Source organism: Notamacropus eugenii, chromosome 3, assembly GCF_028372415.1.
Source record: "Notamacropus eugenii isolate mMacEug1 chromosome 3, mMacEug1.pri_v2, whole genome shotgun sequence".
Classification (NCBI taxonomy): Eukaryota; Metazoa; Chordata; class Mammalia; order Diprotodontia; family Macropodidae; genus Notamacropus; species Notamacropus eugenii.
This window is the reverse complement of record NC_092874.1, coordinates 243,439,064-243,456,029: the sequence shown is the minus strand read 5'-3', so window position 1 is coordinate 243,456,029 and position 16,966 is coordinate 243,439,064. Positions and strand designations below refer to the sequence as shown.

The window sequence follows — 16,966 nt, the reverse complement described above, 5'->3', positions numbered from 1 at the left end:
GAAAGAGCTACAACATCGGCAATTGCATTCATAGAGTTTAAGGTTTGCAAAGCGCTTTAATAGCTAATAGTTATGTAGCACTTAGTATGTTCCAAACACTGAGCTTAGCACTTTACAATTATTATTTGTCTCATAACAACCCTGGGAGACAGTATAGTTATTATCCTGTTTTACAGTTGAAGAAACTGAGGCAGACAGTTTAAGTGAATTGCCCAGTATCATACAACAAGTATAGGTCAAATTTGAATTCTGTCTTCTTAAGTCTAGGTCCAGCACTCCATTCAGTGCACCACCCAGCTGTCAGTCAGAAAGACAATTTAGATCATTTTTATCACTATGGATAACTTAAGTAAATCCTACACTACAGTGAGATGGGAGATATATTTATTTTTTAATTAATTATTTGAGTTTATAGATTCAAGGGTCCAAATTATCTAATGAGGCCCCTGAAGATGGTGGCCTTTAATCTGGGCTTCCAGTGATAGAATTTGGCCAAGCAGAATAGAAAGGTAGAAATAAGCCAACTGGTATATTATTGCTAGATATGCATAATTCCATAAAATATGTATGTCACTAGCAGTTTGGAGCCAGAGTATATTTCACAGAAGTTAGCCCCTTTTCCCATCATTCCCACATTTTATGATTGGCAATCATGATTCAAGTACTCCTAATGCATTTTCATTTGCTGGTACTCAATATCCTTCCTGGTGTCCTGTAAATACCATAAATCAACTTTGTTTTTCATTACAGAGTCTGTAATTCCGAGCAGTGGAACATTTCATGTGAAGCTGCCCAAGAAACAGAGTGTGGAGCTTGGAATCACCATAAGCTGTAAGTAAACTCAGTTCCTTTAGCTTGTTTGATCAAAGCCAAAAAACTGGAATTGCCTTATTTTCCAAGGGCTCACTGGTGTTACAAGTCTTACTTATTGGAAGATCATCACCAGTTTTCTATATTAGTAGGCTGTAGATATATATATATAGATATATAGATATAGATGTAGATATAGATAATATATATAAGGTTTCTTACTGTTTAATAGAGCCATATAAAGGGCCTTTGGAAATCATCAGGTCCATGGAAATTCTGGCTGAGTAGTAAAAAGTGCATTGGCCCCACGTTCGTTTGTTTTCAACCTAGCTGTGCTACTTGTATCCAGTGTCATGCCCCTCACAGAGAAAGCACCTCTCTGTGACAAATGGACCCTAAATTCCTTCACAACACAGATTATCATGAAAAATAAACAGAAATGAGGAGCAAAACACTTTAAATTCCTCTCATGTCCCTATTTCCTTTAGCCTGTAAACACATAGCTCTGTTACTAAAACAAGTCTGAGAATTCTTTATCTCAATAGAGCTATAGAAATTGAGCATCCTATCCTCTGGGCTTTGCATGCCAATAAACAAAGTTAACCATGAGGACAGTAAGAAATTCAGTCAAGGAAACAAAATGAGAAAAGCACCCTGGTCATGGTTAGACCATGCCTTTGCTTAAGAAGTAATCCTATCTAAACTACATAAAAGTGCAAGCTGGAGCATGGTGAACAGAAATAATTAAAAATTCTCCATTGTGGAAAATAAACCAAGGCTGAATATACAATTCAACCTTGAGAAATTATGTTAACCAAGGTTGGAGACAAGGGGGTTAAATGGAAACTTTACACATGTGAGTTAGAAAATAATTCAGCATTGGAAAAGAATGATTCTACAATCCTATAAAGAACTCCAGAAAATTGAGTCAAAAAGAATTTATTAAGATGTGCCAATCAATCACTGCGCTACGTGCTGGAGACGCAAAGTAAGAAAAGAAGACAGTCTCTGTCCGTTAGGAGCTCATGATCTAATGGAGGAACTCAAAGTCTAGTTAAGTCAACAAACATTTTATTAAATGCTTTCTATACACTAGTCATTGTGCTAAATACTGGAGATACACATAAAGACAAAAACAGTCACCACCCTCAAAGAATTTCCAGACTAATGGAAGCACAGAGCTTACAGTCTAATGCAAGCAACCATGTGCAGACTAGATATGTATACAGGCTAAATTGCAAATAATCTCAGAGGAAAGGCATTAATTTGCATTAAAGGAACCAGGAAAGATTTCATGCAAAAAATGAGATTTTAGTTGAAACCAGAAAGGAAGAAACAAAAAGGGAGATACTTTTTTTTTTTGGAGGCAATCGGGGTTAAGTGACTTGCCCAGGGTCACACAGCTCATAGGTGTCAAGTGTCTGAGGTCTGATTTGAATTCAGATCCTCCTTACTCCAGGGCTGCTCCTATATCCATTTCACTTTCTTGCTGCCTAAAGGACATCATTTTTAAACATGAGAGACAATCAGTGAAAATGCTCTTTTGGGAGAGAAGAGCATCTTATGCAAGGATAGCAGTTTTCCAAAATCTTGGAATCTGTGGAGAAAACTGTGGAGGGGAAGAGATCTTAAAACCAAGCGGTTTTATTGAAAAAAATGTTATTGCGTAATAAAAAAATATGTAATGCAATAGGATTATCAAGACTTCCATCTGTTTAGTTAAGTTCAATAATTCCCATGGTCCCTTGGTAATTTCTCAATGAAACATTACCCTTATAAACATTAACTACCTACTCATGAGACTGACTTTAGAGAATGTCAGGGAAGCCATCCCCATTTTACATATAAGAAAACTGAGGCCTAGGGAGGTTGAATGACTTTCACCAGGTTACACATAAGTGGCAGATTTTGAACTTAGGTCCTCCAATTCAGAGCCACTGTCCTTTCCACCATACCGTAACTGCCTCCCTTGGTCAGTTTGTCGTGAAGAGATTGATCTAACTAGATCTAACTAAAATTGGAAGGTTTTGTTTTGGTTTTGTTTTGGTTTTTTAGTAGATATTGGTTATTGGGCAGAGGAACTTCATGATTCTTTTAGCAGCCATTAGCTCCCAGGATACTTACCCTAATATAATATAAATCAAATTCCTATTAGGATATAGGGCATGAGGTATTTTCCTTTGTTCCTAAATAAGAAATGTTTTACCTATTGAATTGACATGAAGGATTCAATTCAGCTAATATTTTAAAGCATCAGACCTTGATACACTACATAAATCTATAATGATCTTAAAGATGGTGATGAGTCCCACTCTTAACTCTGGACATTTAGTGGATATGCTGGTTTCATACGTCAGAGAGTTTGGTTACTGAGAAATAGGAAATAGGTTCCAGTATTTATGCTCAAGAACACTTTTGTATTTGGATCTACTTTTAATTAGAGCTAGTTAGATCCATCCTTTAGTTAGATTTAGTTTAGTTGGACCTACTTTTAGTCAGAAAGAGCTTGGGTTTTTGTCTTTGTTTATTTAATTGATGTCAGGACAGACTTCCTGACTATTAGGTTTGGCCTCAAATGAAAGGGGTTGACTTGAGAGGTAATGAGTTTCCCTTCATGACATGTCTTCAAACAATAGTGAGACTTGTCAGGTATGTTGTTATAGGGAATTTGTTTTCAGTTATGGGTTAAACTATATGGCTACTGAAGGTCCTTCAAGCTTTGAAAAATCTGACAATTTCAAAGATGCGTGATGGCTAGCCACACTTGTTCTTAGGTTCTAATTTTGTGCTTGGGTTCTAACAAGGCTTGGTTGGGTTTTTTTAATATCCCTTGCTGCCTTTCTTGTTTTCATGTCTCCATTAATGTTTGCTGAGTGGCTTAGATTATCTCTCTCTTCTCCTTGAGAAAGGTGACCATAGCCATACTGCAGAGAGCTCTTACTTGTTTTTGTTTCATCTTTTGTCCTTTGTCCTTTGTCAGTCTGGTGAAACTTTGGGCCCCTTCTCAGCATACTGTCTGTTGCTTACTTTTATAATTAAAGGAAGTGCTAAATTTCACTAAGAGGTTAGTGAAAATAAAGAGTTTTTTCCCATCCAAGTTTATGGACTTCTTGAATCTATCCATGGACCCCAGGTTCATTAAGACACCCCCACACACACCTCAGTGGAAACTTTAGGTGCCTCTTGGGAATGCCCAGATAATCTTTCTTGGGAAAACTCTGCAGGCCTGAATCCTGTTCAGTGGTGGGATGATATGGCCTCAGCTATAGGAAGCCAAATACCACCTTGGCTACCACCATGTGTAACTCCCCTAGATTCACTGTCTTATGTGATTTTATATACTTGATACCAGGGCAATAGTTGTTATGTCTGGGGGGTCCCAAACATACACGTTGGAGGTAAAAAGGGAGGTAGCTGGATAGATAGATAGATAGATAGATAGATAGATAGATAGATAGATAGATAGATAGAAAGAAAGAATCAAGTAGAATCGTTTATCTAGAGATTAAATAGGCTAGATTAAATAGAAATTAGCTATATTAGATAGAGTTGATTAGAGGGAGATTAGATAGGATGGATTAGAGAGATATTAGATTAGATAGAATAAATCAGATAGAGATTAGATAGTTGTGATAGACCATATTAAATATAGAATAGATTAGATGGAAAAGAGAGATTAGAAAACTAGGATAGATTAGCTAGATGGACAGATTAGATAAAACAGAAAAGCATTTTCAGGTACTGTGATAAGCACCAAGGATTTAAATACAAGAAAGTAGGACAGTTCTAGTCCTCAAGGTCCTTGCATTCTAATAGGAAAAGATAGCACATAGAGGAAATCTGGGAGGGAGTTGCAAGTGGGGTGGGGGCAGAGTAAAGAGCAGCTGAGAAGTGGATTGGAGGTCTAAGCAAGAGCTCAGTGCTCACCTAACCAGGGGACCCAAGGCTGGAGCCCAAGATTTCAGGGGGAAGAGATTAAGGATGGCGGCTGAAGAGCATGATGAGGAGACTGCTGGCAAGTGGTGTGAAGGCCTTGGCCCCAGCAAGATGGGAGCAGGTAGCCTAGCCCTTCCTCAGCCTTAGAGAATTTCCTGACTCTGACTGTAGCCCCACAAACAGCCAAATCTGCCCAAATGCACCAAGGTTTCCATCTGCCTAATGATCCACTGATCAACAATCACTGCTCTTTCTTACCTCAGCTGTCTAGCTTTCATCTAAACCAGTTTGGGGAATCAGCAGCCTGGAGGTCACACATAGCCCTATAGGTCCTCAAGAGCTGTCCTGCTCCCCACCCCTGCGCTAGGCCAACATTGGAGCTCCTACTTCTGGATCCAACTGTTTCCTCTAGCCATTGCTCTAACAGCTAGGATTTCAATAGACAGATACAGGACATCACTGAAAGAGGAAGCCCTGTGAGCCAAGCTCAGGGGCTAAAAGAATGAGTCATGCTCAGAAAATAAAGACTGGCCCCAGTTTAGTTGGAGCAGGATGTGTGTGAAGGGAAGTAGTGAGAGATTATTAGTCTGCAAAACCAAGTTGGGCTATTGTTCACGAAAGTCTAGTCATGAAATCATGGTGATAATAAACCAAGAAGTATGAGCGTGGCATTATGAACCTTGCCTCAGCGACAGCTCATCTGAGCCCCCTGCTATCTGGGATCAGTTAGTAGCAATAGACTTTCCAGTGGGTGTTTGCAGGGGTTGGAGAAGTTAATGAGGACTTAACCAGTGAATGAACTTTGAATGAATTCTCTGGCTCTGGCTCGTACTGTTCCTTGCAAGACCAGTTCCATCTTCTGAGTCCATCCGTTTTCTCTGGCAGTCCCCCCTGCCTGTTAGATAGCTAACCCTCCTCATCTCTGTCTCCTGGCTTCCCGGGCTTTCTTCAGATCCCTGATGAAATCTCACCCTTTTTCACAATGCCTTTCCCAATCTCCCTTGATGCTAGTCACTTCCCTTCCATTTTCTCCAGCTGATCCTACATATATCATGTTTGTGCATCGTGGTTTCAGTGCTGTCTCCTCTGTCAGACTGAGCTTCTTGAGAACAGAGATTGCTTTTTGTCTCCCTCCGTATTCCTGTGCTTATTAGCATAGTGCCTGATGTGTGGAAAGTACTAATTTAATAAACATTTCTTGATTTGACTGGTTCAATAGAAACATGTAACTGTCAAAAATGACTTCTCCAAATTGAGACTGTAAATTCTTAATTATAGCTCTTTAGATGCACACAAAACCACGTAAATAAAATTTAATTAGATTTGTTTTTTTTTAAATCAGTACTTTTTTTAGGCTTAAAGTTAGGGGATATTTTGGCTTATTTGCCATGGAGTCACATGGTCTCAGATACAAGAATGAAAGGAAAATGAAAGGGAGAAGAAAAGGAAAAAAAAATCTTTCTATCTATATCTTTTTATAGCTGTCTAAATCTATGTGTGTATATATGTATATGCCTACGTGTATATCCTCGAGGTCCTCAAGTGTACACCTTTGGCTGAATCCAAACTACACGGAACAAATTCCCTTAATAAAAGAATTTCTTCTATAAAACTTGGATTCAGTCAAGAGGTTGCGCTCAAGGATCTAGAAGGCCACATGTGGTCTCAAGACCACAGGTTCCCCACCCCTGGTATTGACATATATATATGCACATGTATATACATGTATGTGTTGTGTGCACGTGTGCACGCACATGTATAGAGATGTATAACACATACATACACACATATACATATACACACACTGAGGAGGAAAGGAGAGAGGCAGGCATGCCCTGTTTCACCAGTATCCTGGCAGAAACACCAAAAACTGTCTTATGGCAGGGGCGGGGTGCGTTGTTAGCCCAACAGAAAACCGTAGCAAAAGGGGAGGAAGTACATCAAGAAACTCCTCTGCCCACCAGGAAGTAAAGTGCAGAGAGAGAGAGTAGACAGCTATTTCTAGGCTCCTGCAGAAAGGAAGATGCAAGAGAAAGAACAGAAGTCCTCTGTGTATTTTTTCTATGACCTTCCCACAATTTCTGGTCAACTCACATTTGTAATTACTTTCCTTTCTCTGTAGCCTGCTCTTTGGATAGGAGAGGAAATGTTACCTTCTGCACTTAAACTTTTAAGCCAGATTTGATAGTCATTGGGGGTGATATCCCTTCTTAAGAAACAGGTCAGTTTTGAAATAAGAAGTCCCCATCCTATTAATCCTCTCAACCACCACCTTAACCTTGTCATGTGGTCCCTTGCTGCCTTTTTCCCTGAGAACACATTGTTTTGCTGGGTTGAGGGGGAGTGGAGAGTTTGATAGTCTATCCCTATTTCCACTTAGCTAGAATGAAGTTAAGAGCTTCTTAATATGCACTTTTATTTTAACCAACAGTAAGATAATTCTCTTTCTATTAAATGCTTCATTATGATGTTGGAAAAGAATGTGGGTTCTCAAAGGCTCTGTCAGTGGATCACAGTATCTTGTAGGGCCTCCCAGGATGGAAACATTTCAAGTATGGGTCCAGAGATAAGCAGTTTGTTGTCCAAGGACAAGCTTAGTTAATTGTGCAAAGACTCATCTCCAGAAGGTTGGTCACCTGCCAGATGATGACTGGGGGTGGGCACAGGAAAAGAAAGGAAGCAGTAGCTATTCCTGAAGTATCTTCTATTATGGCATGGAAAAGATAGTTTTTCTGTCTGTCCAAGGAACATACATACTGATGAATTCCCAAACTTTTCTAGTGTTGAATTAGAGTAGGACCTTGGGCATAGCACTGAAGTGTATCATTCTGTAGCAGGATAAATAGCAGAGATCATAAGTTTATTTGCTAAATGAGTGGCTATTTCACAGTTTTCACATTTTGGTTTCACTTCGATTAATTATTGTCACTATAAATTTATATTTTCTCTTGAGTAGCATTCATATTTTGGTGGTGAAGAATCAGAATTTGATCTTGAACTTGACAAGAGTTCATTTCCATGTTTACCCAAAGCATGTTTCTGCATGCTATGGTCTCCAAGCAATAAACACTAGGAGTTTCCCATCTACCAGAGACTGCAGTAACATGAACAGATATTGAACAGACATCAACCAACGCATATATAATGAGTGTGCAGATATATATCCACCCCATGTATGAGCCTTTATTTGATGTTAGCTTGGAGATAACATTATAAATCTTTAAACTCTATAGGGAAAGGCTGACTGCATCAGTGCTGTTGGATTTTCTTGTTACTCAATAAAATTTCTATTTCCTAATCAAGTTTTGTGAATTTGACACAAGGGAGGGGAGAAGCAGGGAAACTTCTGGGTCATATTAGAGTTTCTACCAGAAATGGGGCCACAGAAAAGCAGAACAAACATTCCTATTGAGTTTTCATATCCTCTGAGCACACAGTCTTGCTTATTTAACTCTTTCCCCTTACCAAAACTTTTTCCGTGTTTCAGAAGGGGAAGCTCTTGTCTGTGAGAAACACCTCATTAAAGCATTTCACACTTGGTTTACTGCTCACTCTGCCATACCTAATTAACTCAGAAATGAGACACTGTGATTTTGAATGTGGTGAGCAGTTTTAGGTTAATTTTCTTAAGTTCCAGATGAGGCGTTTATAGCACATTAGCATCAGACATTCCTTTTATTGATGTTACTACTATAATACAAAGTGATTTATTATAGCATTGTGGGTTGGTTGGGGTCTTTTTATTTTTAGGAAAGTGAAATGGTCTAGCAGGACAAAGAGAGTGAGTGGGGTAGATGTTGAGAGAGCACATTCTGGTTTGACTGATGCTTTCTCCAATCACATACCAATTTCACTTCTTCTTCCACGTGGTGCTTTGAATTCACTCAGATCTCTGTGTGCTTCTGACCTGTACTCGATAGTTAGAGAAATTGAATATAGATTCTCTCTTTCCAGTGACAAGCTAAAAGCTGCATCAAACCATCTAGCAATATTTTTTTTCCTGATAACTTTCTGCATCCTGTGACTTATGTGGGCATATCTTTCTAAGAGAGAGAGTTCAGATCCACAGAAAGAGAAATAATCTCTTTGGTGAACCCATTCCCCACAGATGCTGAATAAGTAAGATAAAAATGTGGTGTTTTCTGTTTTAACAAATTTATAGATGAAGCTCTTACTTCAGGGCTTATTTGTTAGGACTAACTAAACAAGCTTCCTATTGTTTCTTGATATAGTCATAAAAATGTTTTGCTGATAAAGACTTAAACATATCTATAATTCTTTCCCTATCCCCACCCCCTCATATTTTAAGTAAAACAAAGAAAATTGTTACCGTTTTTGCTAACTTTATAGCAAAACCTATACCCACAATTCCATCTGAAGGCAATTAAATTCACTTGTTATCTATGAGAGAGAGAGAGAGAGAGAGAAGAGGAGAGGAGGAGGAGGAGGGAGAGATATGTATCTACCTATGTGTGTATATATATATATATATGTACACAGACACGTACATACATGATTATAATCCAATTAAAGCAAAATGGTTAAATGGTCTGTATAACTTAGATAATTTCTTCTACCCTTTGAACCATATCCCCTGGAAAACAGAAGCTGCATTCATGTATCATAGGAATTTCATAGGTTCAGGAGAACCTTACTGATTTAGTAGAAAGCGCTTGGGATTTTCAATCAGAGGCCCTGGGTTTGAATTTGACTCTGCCGCTGATTTCCTTGTATAAGCCCAGTCAAGTCACATCTCATCCCTTCTCTAGATTTTAGTTTCATCACCTTCAAAATTAAGGGGCTTTCCTTCCAGCTCAAAATCTATGATTTTTTAAAATATACTGATTTTTTCCTGGAAAACTTAATATTCCTATATTTAATATAAAGATGAGCTTCTTTCATGCTATAGGAGAGAGCAGTAGGGAAGGGAGAAAGAGAGAGGAGAAGGGAACACAGAGGGAGAAAATTTGTGAATAATGCGAGATGACTTAAGTCCAAGAAGTAATCTTTGGAGGCCAGGAAAGGAGTAGTCTTTCTCATCCAAAGAGTCAGGGGCCAAGAATAGGGCTCTTGTACATCCAAGGTCAAAAAGCCTGGGGTTCTTTCCTTTTTTGAGGGTCATGGACCTCTTTGGCAGCCTCAGAATAATGTTTGTAACTACAAAAAAATAAAATCCTTAGCATTGGAAATCAATTACATTGAAATACAGGTTTCCTAACGTGAAAATGTGTTTAATAAGAATGTATGTGTAGAGCCCATATAAGACTGTATGTTGTCTTGGGGAAGGAGGGGGAGAAAATTTAAAACTTTGTGGAAGTGATTGTTGAAAATTAAAAACAAACAAATAAATTTAGAGGAAAAAAAGAAAGAAAGAAATGAAGTTACTGTATATAAAAAAAGAAATACGTTTCAAAATATTTGTAAAAAACAAGTTTCCATTAATTTGCAAGTTCCTGCAGGGCAGGGACTGTCTTTGTTTTTATTTGTATCCCCCAGGTAAGTGAAGATTAGCACCTCTGCTGTGTGCGCTTGCTGAGATCTTTTCAGGGCTGCTTATCTACCTTTGGGGTCTATCTTTCACTCATCTTTCACTCCAAGAAGCTGTAGCTTGCACAAGAGACACACTCCAGTAAAATTGTCTTACAAGATGGGCTAAAGCAGGTTGTAAAGCAGGTTGACCTCAAACCTGCCTGTGAGCTAGGGGTATGTCTACCCCCAAACATGTGAAGACTTCCTCTGGTAGAATGGTTAGATGAGAACAATTTGTTCCAATGAAGACTCAAGCAGATCCTGAGAAGTGCTTAGAGCCTAGTCAGACATTGAAGATGCCAAGGTCATCCACTGCATCCTGGTCTGGTCCTCCCGATTTTTGTCATTGAAGATGCCAAGGTCATCCACTGCATCCTGGTCTGGTCCTCCCGATTTTTGTCATTGAAGATGCCAAGGTCATCCACTGCATCCTGGTCTGGTCCTCCCGATTTTTGTCATTGAAGATGCCAAGGTCATCCACTGCATCCTGGTCTGGTCCTCCCAATTTTTGTCATTGAAGATGCCAAGGTCATCCACTGCATCCTGGTCTGGTCCTCCCGATTTTTGTCATTGAAGATGCCAAGGTCATCCACTGCATCCTGGTCTAGTCTTCCCGATTTTTGTCATTGAAGATGCCAAGGTCATCCACTGCATCCTGGACCAGTCCTCCTAACTTTGGTCTTGTGCCTGGACTCTAGAATAGAGAATGCAGCTGCCAACTTTGCACAATTCTGCCTCACTTAACTCTACTTCATGCACATGTCAAGATATCACCCATCACATCATGATATCACTGGTCCTCTTACTAAACAAAGAACCAACAACAAGAACAATGTTTATTGACTGACTGACTCATGGGTTAAGAGCTCCTAGTCTAGGGTAAGCAAGGTAATGGTAAATTCCTTGCATTTCTAATATCCAGGTCAAAGGCTCATCTGGATTTGGCAAAGAAGAAGGTACTTGGTCTACCTCTTGGGGTCTCTATTCCCTTGAGAGTTAGTCAATCTTTAGTCAATTCTTAAGCTTTAGGACAGGCATAGGGCTAAGCATGGGGAATACAAAAAAAGTAAAAAATAGTCTTTCCCCTCAAGGAGCTCACATTCTAATAGGGAAGACAGTATGCAAAATATTGTAGACAAAATATGTACAGTGTAAATGGAGGGCAATCCCAGAGGGAACACTCCAGAAAAGGCCTCCTGCTTAAGGTGGGATTGGAGCCTTGAAGGAAGCCAGGAAACTGAGGTGAGGAGGGAGAGCATTGCCTAGAGACTTGGAAGACAGGCAGAGTCATAGGGAGTGTGGCATAGTAGGTCAGCAGGAAGGATTGTAGTTTACATCGAAGGGAGTAATGAGTAAGGAGGCAGAAAAGGTAGGAAGAAGCCAGACTCTGAAGGGCTTTAAATGCCCAACAGCTTTTGTATATTTTGATCTTGGAGGTCATAGGAAGCTGCTAGTGGAGTGCAGTGATGTGGTCAGACTTGCTTTTTGGGAAAATCACTTTGGCAGCTTAGTGGGGGATGAATTGGAGAAGTGACTTGAGGTGTGAAGACCAACCAGAAGACTATTGCAGTGATCCAGGCATGAGTTAATGAAGGTTTGCATCAGCTTGGCAGCTCTGGGGATGGAGAAAAGGGAAGAATCCTCTGAAGGTTGAAACATTAAGACTTGGTGTAGTAGATTATTCAATCTAGGTGGCATGAGTGTGAATGAGGAGTTGAGCTACTGTAGAGGAAAAATGTTTCTAGATGGACAGATTTAACTTCTAACAGTTTCATCAAATTATGTGAATCCACCTTAGTGTATCAATAAGCACCTCAACATACATAGAGGAGGTCTGCTATCACAGGTTCTTAGATCTGCATTCATAAAAGGAAAGGCCAATTTTGAAGGGTTAACAATCACTTTCATTCCTTTAATGAAGTACATATATCATTCACCTAGTTCAGGGGAGTCAGCACCCTGAACTTCAAAGAAAATACAGAGAAATCAACAGATATGGCTTCCTCTGCCTGACCCTCAACAGACAGATCCAATTGTCTGACCATAGTTACCAGAGAGGGAAGCACCAACATCTGGGTTCTCTAAGCCAGGAGGCTCCTTAGTGGCTTCCCAGAGTCCTTGTCTGGCCAAACAAACACTTCCGGTCAGTAAGCCCCAAAATAAAACTCTGCACCTCAGAGTCTTTATACACTTTTTAGAGCCAGAGGATATCACATTCCTTGAGAACCAATGCCTCATTAACAAAAGGCATGGACCTTCCTACGAATCTTCCCAGGCCTGACAATGGGTAGGAAAGATCATCTTTGATCACGTTTTTCAGAGGTACTTTTAGTAAAACAAAAACAGCAAAAGATCCTACTTTGCTTGCCCTTACAATTAACTAGAAACCTAACGCTTGGGGTGGCTGGATGGTGCCATAGTGCACAGAGCCCCAAGCCTGGCCTTAGGAAGATTCATCTTCCTGAATTCAAATCTGACCTCACAAACTTACTAGCCATGTGACTCTGGGCAAGTCACTTCACCCTGTTTGCTTCAGTTTCCTCATCTGTAAAGTGAACTGGAGAAGGAAATGGCAAACCACTCCAGTGTCTCTCCAAGAAAACCCCAATCACAGGGAGTAAGACAAAACTGAAAAATGACTGAACAAAAGAAGAGCTTGCCCTGGCATTCAACCCAAAGAAGAATGGACTTAGGGACAACTGAGGAAAAAAGAGCAAGGTCAGGAAAAAGAAAGAAATATCTCAGAAACGTTAGGGCCGAATTCCTAGAATATGCATAGAGGATTAAGATTAACTAATAAAACCTCTACAACTGGTGAAGTTCCTCTTTGATTTATTGTCATAATTCCTCTGTATTTTTTCCTGTTGTGCCAAGTAGTAAAACTGTTAAAAGTCACCTAAAGGTTGTTAGTAATATTCCACTGCCTGTAGGCCCATAGCATTGCCATATGTAGTATAGCAGATTTCACAGGGCAGACTTTTGAACAGTTTTCACTCACGGATGCCCATTTCTCTCATTTTATACTCTGGCTTCTCCCCATGGCTCTACATGAGGCATTTGGGTTGCCATACAAAATTAGATTGACTTTCCAGTAAAAAAAAAAAAGTCATTTCAGACGTAAAAGAAGCTGAGTATCTGTCCTCAAAATAATTTGAGAAGCCCTGTCTTATCTTTTATTCATTTGTAGTCAGATTTTCACAGTAATCTCTGTTGGTGGGGGAGTCCTTCTCCGAACAGAAAATTCTCTGTTCAATCAGTTTTTTCTCCCTTTTCCATTCTTGCTGCCATCATCTTAGCTCAGGATCTTTATTTCCTTTTTGCCTAGACCACTGCAATCTACATTATTTCCTTGCTTTCAGTTTTTCCTACTGCAATCCATCCTTAACATGCTGTCAGATTAATCCTGTTAAAACATGGTTCTGCTTATATGCCTCCCTTGATCAAAATACTCCATCATCTTCCCCTTGCTTACAGGATAAAATCCAAATTCCTTACCCCAGCACTGGAAATCTTTCATAATATATCGTCAGCCTATCTTCTGGGCTTGATCCTTCACTTTCTTCTCAGTGCTTAATAAATAGTCAATAAATTTGAATTTGTTGTTGTTTAGTTGTTTTCCACTTGTGTCTCTCTCTTCGTGACCTCATTTGGGGTTTTCTTCACAGAGATACTAGAGTGATTTGTCATTTCCTTATCCAGCTCATTTGACCAAAGAGGAAACCAAGGCAAACAAGGTTAAGAGATTTGCCCTGGGTCATACAGCTGGTAAGTGTACAAGACCATATGTGAACTCAGGAAGTCTTCCTCACTAGGCACTTTACCCACTGTCCTTACAAATTTAAATTTAGTGAATTGAATTAAGTGGAATTATTCATTCTAATGTTTAAGTCAAACTGCCCCACAATACATCCTATGCATTCCCACTTCCACAACTTTGCTGATTCTGTTTTCTCTGCCTTGAATACCCTTCTTTCAAATTTTTACCTATTTTTTTCGCAGTTATGATTGCTAACTGTATTGGTTCCATCCTATTTCCATACTGTTTATTCTATCCTCTCACCAAAAGTATTTCCCTTCTGACTGTTGCCAACTCCCCCCCCACCTCCCACACCCCTGTTCACCCTCCCCTCTCTTATCTCCTTCCCCTTCTGCTTTCCTGTAGAGGAAGATAGATTTCTATACACAAGTGAATGCATGTATTATTCCCTCTTTCTCTTTGTCCTTAACATCCCATCTCAAAGGCCATCATCTTAATGAAGTCTTTCCTGAGACTCTAATAGGAAGATTTTTCATCCCTCCCTCTAATGCTCTCTAGTACCTAAGGAGTGCAGTGGATAGAATGTCAAGGCTGGTGTCAGAAAGAACTGAGTTCAAATTTGATCTTCGACACTTCTTGGCTGTGTGGTTCTGAGCAAGTTACTTTCACCTCTATCTGTCTCATTTTCCTCTTTGAAAAAATGGGGATAATAATAGCACCTATCTCCCACGGTTGTTGTGATGATAAAATGATATATTATTTGTAAAGTACTTTGCTAACTTTTAAAGTACTCTACAAATGTTAACTATCATTATGATTCACTGATTTTTATTAATTCTACTTTGTTCTCTGGCTGTTTGTATATTTCTCTTATCTCCCTCCACCCCATGAGATTATAAATTTCTTCAGGTGAACGACTATGTATAGCACGATGCCAGAAGTACAATGTGCATTCGATGGACATTTTTCCGGTGGTTTGAACTCAAAGTATAACCAGAGCAGGTTGGGCAGGTATTACCCTAGTTAACAAAGAGATAGACAGAGGCCAGAGCTGCTTCCTTCCTCAGCAGCTATTCCTGACCAGGGGCTAATAAGAGCATTTTTTTCCTGTTCTCCAAACACAAGTCCTTCAATGCTGAGCCACAGGTGTTCCTATAATTTCCCAGGGATGTAGCCCCAGCTGTTTTGCTTGTGTTCATAAATGCACCAACTTCTAAAAAGTCTCTGGGGATACTTCCCTTGGTCAGAAAGGTCACAGAGTCGGGCATTACTGTCTTTCCTTCACTATTGGATTTGATCAGAGGCCCGGTCAATGGAACATAAATTTTTTTTGAAAAGCTATTGATTTTTGTGTGGTGGTTATATATCTTGGCAAAATGTTTTATAAACATATTGACAGATTCTGAGAAAACATATTTGCTCATGATACATGAGTTATGTTTTGATTTGTATGAACTCTGCCCAGAAAAAGAGGCAGTGTTGAAATATGGTAAGAATAAAAGTCACGAAAGCTTGGTCATTCATAGCATAAAAGAATTATAGAAAACTGCTCCAAGGAGCAGTTAAATTCTGAGCTCATTATTATGATTGGAATTTCTTCTGTATACTTGGTAGGAGGCATAGGAGATAGGGATCAGACTATGATTTCACTGGTATGGGGTACCTACTGGTAATACCAATACACCGTGTACTCAAGGCCACACAAGGCAATGTCAACTGATATCTTCCTGAATCTGGGGCCATCTCCTTCTCCTTTCTGCCTCTTGCTTTGTTGGACACTAAGAATAATCCCAGACCAGGAATATGCCACCCCAGCCCCAACCTCTATGTGTTTAAATTTTGTCCATCTCTCAAAATCCCTCTCAGATGCAACTTTTCCTGCAGAAACTTCTCTGATCCCATTCCCCTCCTTCTCCCGGACAGTTGGAGTTGATCTCTCCTTCATTTTATAGCATGTAGGGGAGGTAGCTCTTGTGATACTTAGCACAGAGTGAAATACCATACAAAAGACTTTTGCCATTGCAAGGCACCATATAAATGTAAATTGTCACTATTGCTTTTATTGATGTGATTTAAGTGACAAAAACAACCGAATACTCAAAGCCAACCATTATAAATGAGACTAAATATCTTTCTTGTACCTCTGAATGATGATGATAACATTGGTGTGTGTCCAAATACAACCAGGTGGGGACAAAATATTGCTGTTGGTGAAGCTAACTATTCACTTACTAGGGCATGTTAAGAGATTTATCACTATAGAATTACAATCAGGATTTACAGTTATACTATCTGTCAAACTAAATAGTACTTTAAAAAATAGCCAAAGGAATATAGTTTTATGTGTAAAATCAATTTAAAATGTCACTAATTTTTTTTCTGTCTTTTTCTTTATAGCACCAGCCAGTAGAAAGCCAGGAGATCCCCTTGTTATCTCAGACATCAAGAGAGGAAGCGTGGCTCACAGGTGAGACAGTGGGCAGACTTATTCCAACCAATTGACTGGCCTAGACCTAGCTATGCCTTAAGCTAATTGGACCTCTAGTCTGTCAGTAATTAATTTCTCTATGTAGCATGGTTCTCATTCAGTCATTCATTCAAGGAGTTTTTCATGAATATTTCCCCCGCTGTGGGTCCAACATATGTTCTCTATGCTCACTTCCCACCCAACCTTCGATGACCTAAAGATGAGCTTGGCTCTTCTCATGACAGCTACCCCATAGAGATAATTGCATAACAGAAAAGCCAAACCCCATGCTACATTCTTTCCTCCTTGACTCAGGCAGACAGAACCTTTTAGACAAGCTCTGACTGGCACAGAGACCCACCAAACCTGAGGTGAGACCCAGTGATAGATTCCAAAACCTGTGTTCTAAGGACAAAGGGTCTCTGAGCTAGGAAGCAGAGCCAAGTCAGAGGTAGCTTTTGGGTTCA

The 16,966-nt window shown here is 39.6% G+C and overlaps 1 protein-coding gene across 9 annotated transcripts in view; it reads left to right on the top strand.

Annotated features, from left to right (window-relative positions):
• The window catches only part of GRIP1 (glutamate receptor interacting protein 1), an 806,557-nt gene that overhangs the window by 704,449 nt on the left and 85,142 nt on the right, over window positions 1-16,966 (top strand). For all 9 annotated transcript variants that reach the window (XM_072655295.1, XM_072655296.1, XM_072655294.1 and 6 more), the window contains 2 exons: window positions 751-831; window positions 16,430-16,499. In XM_072655295.1, coding sequence (XP_072511396.1) covers window positions 751-831; window positions 16,430-16,499 — 151 coding nt within the window. The remainder of the gene's footprint in view (window positions 1-750; window positions 832-16,429; window positions 16,500-16,966) is intronic.